The following is a 13,573-nucleotide window of genomic DNA, read 5'->3' on the forward strand; positions in this document are numbered from 1 at the left end:
GAGAATGTTTTGGTCTTTTTTGAGGAGATATTTATCTTATTTCTGTTTTTTTTTCCCTATTTAAATTTTGTTGAATATTTCACATAACACCCAAATTTACAATTATATATAAAAAATAATAAAAAAAATAAACCACAAAATTTCAAAATGGGTTCCCAGGGGCCCAAACATTTGGTCATGAAGGTTTTGCTATTGAGTTATTGTTCACTTTACACCAGTAAACAGTAATATGTACATTAAAGAGCTTTCCAAGTTAGTGCCAAAAACATGCGATGATGTCAAATAATAATTTGATAATCAATTTCAGTTGACCATGTTGATTATCCATTGCACACCCTATTACTTCAGCCTTCAGTTCCAAATACGTTTTTCCCCAATGTCAGTAGCTACTATGTTCTAAAGAACATTCAGCACAGAAGAATTTGCTTGAGAAAATTCAATCATATCAAGGCCTTGAGACCAGCTCTGTTACACGGCCGTCTTATATTATGGGCTGAGAAACACTGAAGCTTTTGATGGAATGGTCCATTGCCCACAGAGGCACTTTTCATTAGGAAACATAGTCGCAAGCGTGACCTTCTGACTCCAACTAAATAGGTAAACGTAGCCAATATTGTGTAGACCAGAATCAAAGACCTTTCTGGAGAAGGTGATATCATCATAAACAGCTAAACAAAGCAGGCCAATGGAACAACCTTTCTTTTCTTCGAAGAGTTAGATGCTTTTCCAAAACACCTTCAGTCTGATAAATTGCTACAGTGGAACAAAATTAATAGTGTGTTCTTGCCATTTACTAGTTGAACAGGTTGTTTGTCCACTAAAGACAAACTAGGATAAACGGTGTAATTGGAAAGTTGTATTCCTACTCACTAACTCCATGAAATTACTCCAAATATTATTATTATTATTACCAAATATGCACTGTAAGATACATGCAACTAGAATGTACTAAAATGTTTCATAGGACAACATTAGGTAATATATAAGGTTCAAATTCATGATACACCAAAATAAAAGGGGGAAAAAAACATCACTATTAAAAAATGTTGTGAAATTAATATTCAACAACATTAGGGGTGGACGATATGGCTCTAAAATAATATGATATTTCCAGGTATATTGGCAAAGAAAACTATATTATTCATTTCAAGAACACACAATTGCATCAAAATAAAATTTTATATTAATATGAATTAAATTAATGATATATTTATAAATATTCAGAAGAAACAACAACTAAATGTTTAAACATTTGCTTTTGTAAACAACAATAACTTACCAAGATTCTGACATTGTATAAAACATATTTAGAACATTGATATTTTATATCCAAACCACCTCCAGACAACTGAAGTTACTCCTCTTTGAGAGCAAATTTCCAATGTACCTGTCGCTGTGCCTAAATGATGTAATGAATGTACGCTATATTCAGTAAGTCAGAATATCATGATATTTCTATTTTTTCGTTTAACATTTTTTGCAATACTATTGCACAGGATACAATATAGCACAGCCCTGCTCACAACCACAAACTCTGGTTAGGAGAACAAAAAAAGTGTGTGTGTGTTTGGGCACGCAATTGTCATTGTACAACACACGATGAAATGTGTCTTCTGCATTTAACCCATGTGTGTCAGTGAACACACACACACACACACCCCGACAGGCAGCTTTCCCCGGCACCAGGGGGTTGGGGGTTTGGTGCCTTGATCAAGGTCACCTCAGCTGTAGATTGAGGGAGGAGGACAGTGCTGTTCCTTCACTCCCACTGCTCCCAATTTTTCTGCTGGTCGTGGGAAACGAAACAACAACCTTTCAGTCCTAAACCCTCTTCTCTAATCATTAGGCCACAGCTACCCACACTCCTCAATCTCATGTTGTATCACTGACTAGCTCCTACAGCAGCTTTCATGACAGCTTGTTGTTGGCTTTGCTGAGCGTCATCAGCAACTTTGTCTTCTCACCTCTCACTCCAGGGTGCCAACCATTTCTCTCACAACTGGTCAAGAATTTGTTCTAGGAAGCACTTTCACTTCTGTACTTCTAATAAACATAACATATAACTTCATTCACACAAAAAACAAAAACAAAAACCCATACTAAACATTAACATGATGAACGCCAATAATATTCGTGTATATAACTGTGGACACAAGTAGACAGTAAAGGGGCACTGCTGTGTCTGATCCATTCATACCAGACACACCAAACACACCACCACCTGAGTGTCACTGCACTGGTCTTGACCAGGGAGAAATGGGGCTAAAGTTTAGTGTATTTACATAGTTTAGATGCACAAATGGAATCAAGAAGTTTTTGTACTATATTAGTGAAAATGTACCACATTTTATACATAAAGTGACTCTCATGCAGTTTTGAATGCTGCTACAACACATATACCAGTAATCATGCATTACACTATATCTTCTTAAAACTAGGCTTAATAATTGCTGCATTTTGTGTGTTAATACAGCATATAGTGTGAGCTTCGAGTTCACAGCCCAGATTTGTTTGGTTTGGGAAATTTACTTTTGCAATACAGTGATGAAACTATTATAGTCTAAATATTAGAAGATTACAGACCTTAAGAAACAACTCTAATAGGTAATTATTTGAGATTACTAATCTGACATGGCATGGCAAGAGTGGGAGGATTCAGGCAAACGTTGTGCAGTTTGGGTGGCTATAAACTTTCATTACGTTGGCCATATTAGCCGTGTTAGTGTTACATGTTTCTCTGCAAAAGTACAGACTGCAAACTATAAACAAGACATATTGGGGCTGACTATATTTGGGGGAACATTGCATAAATTTCATGCTAGGCCAAGCCACTGCTTTATGATGCTCCTTCAGCATAAATATGAATATCCCAAACTCAGCAAGATAAGAAACTAGTTTTGTATCCAGAACAAGCTGCAATCATCTCATTATTTTATAGAATTGTGTGCATGAGATTTCACCATTCTGTCATTTGACTTTGATCTAGTGCTCTGATCTAGTAGTAGCCTTTCTTTTTCGTCACCAGTAAACCAAGCATTTTATTGAGTGCTGTTATCAGCAGTCTACCAAGAAAAAATAAATAATATTAATAATGGGCAAAATGTATGGCTAACCATTGCTGGATTAAGCTTATACGTGATGAGAAAAGAAATCACTCATTTCAAAACCTGCGAGTATTAGTGACTTCCACATGTGAGAAGTAACTCCATCTAAGACTGGTATGTCTGCATAGCATCTTATAGATAACTGGTCTATTGCAGTAAACACAGGATTTATACCATATGTACTGTACAAAGTAAAATATTTTAAGAAAAGCATCTAATAATGTTGATGACAAAGAGATTCAGGATAACATTCCTTTACTGAATTCAAACAGATTTAACAGTGAGACTTGTCTATAGGTTGGTTTCCTGTGTTTTTGTTTAAAAAAAAAAAAAAAAAAAGAAAAAAAAGAAACAAACAAAATAAAAAACAAAAACAAAAAAACCTAACCTCCAGTTACAGATCTTAACTGCTTCCACTATGACACCAACAAAGTAAGTCAAACACTTAAAAGTCTAAATGTGGCAGCAGTAAGGCTCATTACAAAACAAACTGGACGCTGCCACAGTTAGGAACAAAACATAACAAGGGCATTAAAATCTTTGAATTTCAGTCTCATTCATGTAGAAGCCAGAACTATCACCTCCAACACTATGTCATGCTTTCACCATGGAACCTGAATTGGCGGATCTGAATTAAAGTGCAGCTGTAATTCAAACTCTATTCCTAGAATGCCCTTCACCTTGAAAAAAAATACCCATCAGTGCCAAAGTGTTACATGACTTGTGAAACCTTGACTGTCCACAAAAGCGACTGGGGAAAAATGACCAGTTTCAGTAAAACTGCAATCAAAAATTAACTAGGAGTTGGGTTGCTCCAGTGTATTAAACTTCTTAAAAGGTTCTGTTATAAAATTTCATAGGTGTTAATGTGAGAATTTAATTTGTTAGAGAGTATGTCTTCTCTGGTAACAACAGAGATTGAGTTAATTAGCTGATTAGAGTGTGGCACCAGGTGTTTTCAATATTGAACCTTTTCACAATATTCAAATTTTCTGAGATACTGAATTTGGGGTTTTCATTAGTTGTCAGTTATAATTATCAAAATTATTAAAAGAAAAATATATCAGTCTGTGTGTAACGAATGAGTATAATATACAAGTATATCTTTTTCATGATATTCTAATTTTATGACCAGCACCTGTAGGGCTGCAGCTCTGCTGATAGTCAAATAGTCTATCAATTACTAAAACAAGCAATTAAGTACTTGGTGTATGAATGACAATTATTCGATGTCTCTTATTTTAGGCTTCAGCTCTTATTCAGCTATATTAATTAATTAATTTGAACATTTACACATCTTCATTGTTAGTATTTTATTGTTGACATTAAAAAAAACCATCCTGTAGATAAAAAAGAAAAAAAAATCAAAACAAATCTCTTTCAAAAATAACATAATAATCAAACTATGTTACATGGCTTCAGCTAGCCTCAAATTTGTCATATTTTATCACTCATGCAAAGACCAAAAAAAAAAAAAAAAAACACACTCACATCAGTATGGAACATGAGAATGTTTGAGATTAAACTAGGAAAACTACTCTCTGTGGTGTCAAGGGCTATTTTATTAAACATTCCCTCTAGAATAACCCATTCTGAGTCTTCATCAGGCAGCAGCATTACAGCTCAAAACCGTTTTTTGCCAAGTAAAGAGTGGAATGTTCCCACAATTAAGATGTTTGGTCATGAAGGTTTTGCTATTGAGTTATTGTTCACTTCATTAAACTTTCTTGTTCAATTCATTAATGTGTACATTCCAGAGCATTCCAAGTTAGTGCCAAAAACATGCAATGATGTCACCATAATTTGGTATAACCACAATAATTTGGTAATCAATTTCAGTTGACAATGTTGATTATCCATTGCACACCCTATTACTTCACTCTTCAGTTCCTAATACGTTTTTCCCCAATGTCAGTAGCTACTATGTTCTAAAGAACATTCAGTACAGAAGAATTTGCTTGAGAAAATTCAATCATATCAAGGCCTTGAGAGAAGCTCTGTTACACTGCCGTCTTATATTATGGGCTGAGAAACACTGAAGCTTTTGATGGAATGGTTCATTTCCCACAGAGGCACTTTTCATTAGGATACAGCAAGCGTGACCTTCTGACTCCAACTAAATAGGTAAACGTAGCCAATATTGTGTAGACCAGAATCGAAGACCTTTCTGGAGAAGGTGATATCATCATAAACAGCTAAACAAAGCAGGCAAATGGAACAACCTTTATTTCTTCAAAGAGTTAGATGCTTTTCCAAAACACTTTCAGTCTGATAAATTGCTACAGTGGAACAAAATTAATAGTGTGTTCTTGCCAATTACTTGTTGAACAGGTTGTTTGTCCACTAAGGACAAACTAGGATAAAAGGTGTAATTGGAAAGTTGTATGCCTACTCACTACCTCCATGAAATTACTCTACCAAATATGCACTAGCATGCCATTACAGCAATGTAAGACACATGCAACTAGAATGTACGAAAATAAAAAGAAACATCAATATTAAAAAATGTTAGTGAAATTAATATACAGCACAATTATCTCACAACCACAAACAACTGGTTAGGAGAACAACAAATAAGTGTGTGTGTAATTATTTGTCATTGGACAACATACAAGGCATAACAAAAAATTTGTCTTGCACATTTTACCCATCAGTGTCAGTGAAAACACACACACGTTGCTTAAAAGACAGTGGCTTGAAGAAAGTGCTGTTCCTTTGCTCACACCGCCCCCAGTTTTTCTGCCAGCCATGGGAATCAAACCAACAACATTTCAGTCCTTAGCCCTCTTCTCTAATCATTAGGCCACACTCCGAAACCACACTCCTCAATCTCACACATTGCATCACTAACTAGTTCCTTCAGCAGCTCTCATGACAGCTAGTTATTGGCTTTCCTGAGAGTCACTTTGTCTTCTCACCTCTCCCTCCAGGGTGCCAATCATTTCTCTCACAACTTGTCAAGAATTTGGGGAGGGGGGGGGGGGTGAGATTCCAGTACCACTGTGTATCTCAATCGGCCTGCTTTCCTTTTCTTGCTTCAGTTGGACTGAGCATAGACCTCTAAACAAAACATATGTATCCAGTCAGAAGCATCTTGTGAGCAGTGTCTTGTGTCCACTTATGAAGGACTAGAGAATGTACAGCACAAACCGCAGCAGATGACAACAGTGTGGACAGTAAGGGGGCACTGCTGTGTCTGATCCATTCATGCAGAACATACACAAACACACCACCACCAGTGTCACTGCAGTGCTGAGAATGTTCCATCACCCAAACCACACCTCCTCTGTGGAGGTCTTGACCACTGATGAACAGGGAGAAACCTCATATTATACTTGACATGACTCTTGTGCTGTTTTTGAATATAGCCACCATACCTATACCAAAATGCATGCATTATACAAAACCTTCTTAAAACTAGGCTTGAAAACGGTTGCATTTTCTGTGTAAATAGTGTGAGCTTAGGGTTCACAGCACTGACACTGTGGTCTTGGGTACATGTTGACAAAGTTTCATGGAAAACCAACTTAAAAAGATCAGCAAGTCTCTATGAGGATTAAGGAATCTAAGGTTTAAAAGGAAATACAGTAAATTGGGTGAGGGTATGACGGTGCAACAGGTAGTGAGTGTCACTGTCAGACACTTCCAGGGGCCTGGGATTGTGGGTTCGAGCCCTGCTCCAGGTGGCTCTCTGTGAGGAGTTTGGTGTGTTCTCCCCAAGTCTGTGTGCTCTGGTTTCCTCCACTATTCTAAAACCACACATTGATAGGTAGACTGGCTACTCAAAAGTGTCTCTAGGTGTGCTTGTGTCACCCTGAATAGGACTGGCACCTGTGTGTTCCCACTTTACATTCAGTGATTGCAGGTAGGCAAACTTTAGAACTCTAAGTTACTTTAGGTGGAGATTTGAAAATGTTTCCTTGATAGCTACATGACAAACTGTTTATGAAAGGATTGAGGATGTGAAACAAACACTAAACAAAAACATGGTACAAAAAATACTTCAGCATTTATATTTAAAAAAGGATGCATGTTATTTTGATGACATTTATGCTCTGGATTATAGCACTGCACACCAGGGGGCCTTGGAACTAAACAGATCTAAAGCTATATTTAGTGAATCTAGATTCTGACCCGGAAATGTTCATAAGCTGTATGCTTTTTAGCTGACACTAATAAAAAGCCACAGTTCAATTAAACTGGCTGCAATGGATCTATACATTTACTGAGCTTCACTGATTAGTACAGAGAAGACAAATGTATTAACTTTGTATTTGTGGACTTAAAAAGATATGTAACTATTAAAAGTGACAGTTTGTATTAGTTTATCTACAGAAAACGAAAAGCTATCATAATACTGACTGGAGATTACCGATACAATAATTAGAGTTGTGATATATAGTCATGAGCGTTCATGATAAAAACATATAATTCATTACTTAAAAAATGGGGTTACAAACTTTATTTTCTGTATCAGAATCTCACTTTAAAACGAGTAAATAACCACCATTTCCTATTTAGAGTAGGGTGATCTCAAAAATATTTAATCACAGTACTTTTCATAAGACATCAATGGACTTTACATGTAGCTAACTGCTATCAAAATCTCAAAGTATAATACATTTTGTTCAGTATTTATGAAACACGATAAAGATTTTATCAGGATAACTATACATTGTAATCAGGTTGCCCACACCACTATATTCGTGCAATGTAAATATTGCAATTCTGTTAAATTCGCAAATAAGAAGCTGAAAAAATTAACTTGTATGCTGCAACCAAGACGTCAACAGAAGCCGTGGCCAGTAACACAAAGATATCACAACCACTCTCCATCATTAACGGGTTAAAGTTGTGATAAACCAGGGGAGCTAAAAGTACCCCCGAAGGCAACGGAGATAGCCTATCTTTCCTAGGCGAGGGTTATGGCTAGGGTAAGGGTAGAGAAACAGAGACAATAAATTTCATTGGTCATTAAAAATAACCAAATTCTAAAAATAAACTGAAAGTAACAAAGGTAAGACAAGGAAGCAGCAAAGGCAAAGGTTAACAGCTCATTTGGCAACAGGTAGTCTAGGCCTACCGTTAGCCAACAGACATCCTCGAGAGACGTGAGATAACAGTTCAACGCTCTCCACTTTCAATGTCTTTTACAGAGTGACGAGAGTGAAAACATGAACTGAGGAGATGTTAAAGTCGCATGAAACTTCTGAAGTAGCACATCCACCTACCTGCTATAAACCAGACAATCCATGTGATTTATTTCTTTATCTGATCGGTGTCGCCTGTAATCCTCCCACAAATCCTTAATCGCCGTTACAGACAAAATAAAGACCACCGGAGCGAGAGCCAGCTCCGGCTGGAAAGCGTTGACCACAGGCACAAAGTTGAGCAACGCGATGAAAACAAAATACACGTTGGCGAATCTGTGGAACTGCTCGAAGAGGTTCTTGGGGATAAAAGAAAGCAAGGTGTACTTGGTGGTCTTAATCTTATTGTTTGCATAGTGTCTGTTAGGGTTCTCTCCTCCTTTGGCGTGGTCGTATAAAAGATTGGAATGGACTACCCTCGTCTTGTTCTCTTTCTTGCTTTTCCTCTTCTTGTGCTTTCTGCTCGTGGAACTTTTGGCGACTTCAGTTTCTCCAATCTCCCGCGCCATACTTCTCCCAAACTCGCCAAACTTTTCTCTCCTTTTCCGTGTGCGAAAAAAAAGCCCCGATGGTCCCTATGTAATCATGCCGATCCTTCTCGTCGTTCATGGAGTAGACTCAAAGTTACTCATTTGGGTTTTTCTTTCCCCTCCATGTCGCCGACTCTACCTCTTTCCCTCTTCAGACCATTGGAAACTTCTATTGTTGCATCTCGTTTTTTCCTCGCTCCCAGTTGAAGATGCTTTAACGCTGGGCCGAGCAGTCTGGTTGGCGCGCACTGCGCATGCTCGCTGATCCTTAGCTAATACGGATACACACCAGTCGTTCTCCGCTGCTCTATCAGTCCATCCACATATGGTGTCGCTTCTACATTTTTGCGCAGTTGCCGCCAGAGCAGCACGTTTTACTGGGCGGTACCGAATCTGACGTCACTTCTGACTAAGTGAGAGGCGAAAACTCCGCCCTTTGAGAATCTGGAAGTGCCACGCGTTAGTTTAAGTGCATGATGATCAAGTGTCACTACTCAGATCTCTAAAAAGCCGAACCGATCCCCACTGTGCTATTAATAATAGAACTGATTAGAACTGTTCATAGATCACCCGATACAACCTTGGATAGTCCTCAATATGCTCTTAACATCACATTATAGTCTTCTATGCACTAATTTAACACCATCAGTCATGTTCCCTTTTTATTAAATACTGTTCTTTGTTTATTGTTTTGCTCCGGTTTTGACCAGAGAAGAATTGAACTCCTTTCGCCACCTTTGTCTGCTCACTTTGAGCTGGGACTTGGAGGTAACAGTTCTGTTAAATAAAATAAATAAATAAAAAACTCCTGATTTGAATGTTATAGAATTGGTGTGAATTGAAATTAAGTGATAATAATGAGACACACTGTCCTAAAATGCATCCTCTTTTAGAATAGTGAATTTCTTCATCCCTGAGCAAATCATGTGCTTCTGAGATGAAGCAAATATCAGTTTCGGCTCCATTTGTCCAACTGCCACTTACTTTCCTTTCTCATTTTCTTGTGAAATATGTTCTTGTCTTTCGGATGCACACTTTGGTGTAAAATAAAAACCTAAAACAACAGAGTCACTGGCGATTCCAATAATAAAACTACAAATCACCAAAAAATGAAGGAAAAAATAATTGGAATATAGATGTTAATGTATTTAGATTATTTTATTATATTATTTAAATTATCTATCTATCTATCTATCTATCTATCTATCTATCTATCTATCTATCTATCTATCTATCTATCTATCAAATTATTTGTGGTCATAAGCAAAGGTTAAATATTTAATCCTTTATATATCACTGACAAAGAGATCAAGGCTCATTGATGTGTGTCCAGTTGTGGTCACTATCAAGAACAACTTTGTGAAAAAGAAAATCTTTACGGTTTAGTAATGTGTAATCCTAATTTATAAACACTACCCAGGGGATTAAAATCTGTGACTTTCCATTTTATTCAATTCCCCAATTAAAAAAAACTGTGCCCATACATATATGACTGTTCCCACAGATGCTCTATATTTCTAGGTTATGTATGACTGACAATAGCCTAGTTTGAAATAATGGACAGTTCTTAAAAAGGGCAGGCAATTGGATGACACTACTGTATCAATTTATGGCAATAGAAAGGTAAATTTAGGGTACAGTTTACGAATCAAAGGGTACAGTTTTGCTAAATTAAAAGTACACATTACAGGTCTGTGGGTTTGCTTTATACAGGAGTCTGAAACCATTAATACAGATACATAGAACACTCCATACAACCGTATATTTTGGAGTGACCAAAACATTATGACCATCATATACTGGCCCCTTTCAAATTTGGTCAGATCTTTACAATTGTCAGTTTTTTATGCTTCCAATTCAGACTTCAATAACTGACACTTCACGTGCTGCCTAAAATAACCCACCCCTTTATAGATGTCATACAGATTTATAGATGTCATACAGATTTATAGATGTCATGTAATGACTTATTTGAACGTTTTATTCTTCTCTTTCAAAGTTATTTTGTATATACAATGTTTTGTTGTGATGAGACATCCTTAGCAGTTACCTATATTTTCTTTTTCATTAACACCATATTTGGACACAGTGTAGCTTCTCAGTAAGGGAGTTAGGGTTCACCATGTATAGAAGGTATCTTATGTCTTGTGCTGACATAGTAGGGTAAAGATTGGACTACAACTCTTGTGATGTACACGATTCCTGTCCCTGCATCTCTTCAAGCATTTGGCCACACATTGTGGCCCACACAGAAATGCTAAGTGCTCAGCTAGAGTCATGACAGGAAACTGGGGCCATGTCACTTTCAAAAATGCTCAGAGACCTAAATTAATCAAGATAAAGGAATATATTCAAAAAAAATCGGTAATACATATCAAAGAGCTAATCAGCCTCAGCAGCATGCAGCTCCAGTTTCTGTTCCTATGTCCTTAATTTGGAACATTGTTATCTGGTTGTCAAGCCTTTCAAGTGTAGGATCAGGCATGCTGTTGAAAAACTGTGCAGATCTGGGGACCTCCAGGACTGGATCTGGAATATTTGCAATGGAATTCTTCACATGTATTTGATTGGTTCTATGATCATAGTATTTGTGTAATGTGTAATAATAAAGTGTAACGTGACAAATGCCTGCATTATATAATTTTTTTAATGACGTTTTTTCGTTTACAATAATGCAAATACCAGCTGCTTTTATTTATAGTGTTTGGTTATTCTATGGTTTGTTAGAGATTGTTCAAGGTCCTTTTCGTATTACTGAATAGTAATAATTAAGAATCTAAGAATGAATACATTTTAGTTCTCCTATATGAAGCTATAAACATTTTATACATTCTAAGCCTTTTTAGGTTGAATGCCTCTCAACTGCCCCATCATTTCCTGTGGCAGATACAACACTACAAGCAAACATGCACATTACTGATAGGCTGGTATACCTACGCTCATAGAGACTACAGAGACTCTCTGGTATTCTTGGTGATAACAGCCTGGAAGCTGCACCTGTACATTGATGTGTGTGTGTATGTGTGTATGTATGAGTGTGTGTGTCGTTATCTTTATTGTTATCTTATTGCATTCAGTATGGAAAATAAAAAGTTATTTACAGAAGTCACAACTTATGTATTTTAAAGTATATTAAAATTTGAAGTAGTTCTAGAAATTGCTTAAAGAAGAAGTCAATATAACTAATTAAATCTCAGTTCAGGATCTGGCCCAGTCGAATCTTTGATTTTCGTGCTTGTATTTTCAGCTTAATCCGCCAGTCACAATGAATTTTTGATGTGCCCATTTCACACACTATTCTTACTCAGCATGACCTCCCTTTGTAATTTCATGACAAGCCATGTGTTCAGCAGTCAGTCATTAGCTAATGTGAGAATGTGAATACAAATATGCAAATGTTATTTATTACTGGATATCAACTGACATCTTTTTCTTCTGTAACATGAAAATAAGTATGAAGTAGGGTAATTGGGAAGGAAGGATGAAACATAATGCTATTATAAAATATTGTTTCCCCACCCTACATATATCCCCACAATGAAATTGCCAAAATCAGATGACATTTTGAATGTGGGGAAAATTTTATTTAAATGAGCATTCAATACAAGACTATAGAAATCAAGAATTTTACTATTTATGTGGTATGGTGTAAGGACTGGGGGCACACTGACAGAGGTGGATGCAAACGGTATAACACAAATTTTATTTGACCAACAAGAGATAACAAAACAGATAGATATGGACAAAGAGTCAATACACAGGGAGCTAAACTGAGACTTAGACAAAGGAGCTAAACTGACTAGAACACAGAGTTAACCAGACTAAACAGGGACATGGAGCGCTAAACAGATTAAACTTGGACACAAGTCTAAATAGACGAAACATGAACACAAAGAGCTAAACAGAGGAAACTTGGAGACAGAGGTAAACAGAGTAAACTAGAACACAGAGCTAAATAACTAAACATGAACACAGAGTTAAACAGACGACTGGTACTGACAGACAAAGGGAAGAGAAGGAAATCAAGGAACAGACGAGACAACCGAAAGTGGAACAAGGAGAAAGCAAACAAAAATGGAATCAAACCGAATGTCCAACAAACAGGAAGTAACAAAAAAGGAGCCTAAATAGATGACACTGACAAGGGACATCTGGAATAGAAAACGAGGGGGAGGAGCTAGAGCAGGACTAGGGTGGAGACGGAAACAAAAACAAACACAGCCATGTGCTAATTAAGCACATGGTGGGAACAACACACAGGACAGGGCCAAGGTGTGACATATGGTATTATTGGTTGTATTTATTACGACCAGGGACAATAAGTAATGAGGTAGCAAAACACAGCACAGAATAACATCCCTTGCAAGAGCATCAGAGTGGGTAATGGTGAACCCTATTACACCAGACGAAGGCTGAGACTCGTTCCTCATCCCTCCATATGTAATACATTTAAGGCATTTGGCAGACTCTCTTATATAGAAAATGCTGATCACGTTACATACGCACATTCTCATTTCAGAACTGGGATCTTGAGTTCAAGATCTGGGTGGAGTTTCCATGTTCTCCTTGTGTCTGCATGGGTTACCTCTGGGGTCTCTGGTTTCTTCATTTCCTGGCTGAGAGTACACTGTGCGCGTTTGGCGGCCACATGTCGCCAGTGTGTGTGTGTGAGTATTGACTGAGTGATGAATGGAATGGTGTTCTGAATGGTGTTGATCGTCAATCCCTTCCTCTTTTCTCACTGCCAGGAATGCAGTGGTTTCCAAAGTGGGCAGCTATGGTTGGTGGG

At 37.2% G+C, this 13,573-nt stretch overlaps 1 protein-coding gene across 1 annotated transcript in view; it reads right to left on the minus strand.

Annotated features, from left to right (window-relative positions):
• The window catches only part of atp10a (ATPase phospholipid transporting 10A), a 63,045-nt gene extending 53,980 nt beyond the window's left edge, over positions 1-9,065 (minus strand). Inside the window, exon 1 of the mRNA XM_066662682.1 lies at positions 8,336-9,065. Coding sequence (XP_066518779.1) covers positions 8,336-8,763 — 428 coding nt within the window. The 5' untranslated portion in view covers positions 8,764-9,065. The remainder of the gene's footprint in view (positions 1-8,335) is intronic.
• Positions 9,066-13,573: the final 4,508 nt, after the last annotated feature.

This window comes from Hoplias malabaricus, chromosome 3 (assembly GCF_029633855.1).
Source record: "Hoplias malabaricus isolate fHopMal1 chromosome 3, fHopMal1.hap1, whole genome shotgun sequence".
In the NCBI taxonomy this organism is placed as follows: domain Eukaryota; kingdom Metazoa; phylum Chordata; class Actinopteri; order Characiformes; family Erythrinidae; genus Hoplias; species Hoplias malabaricus.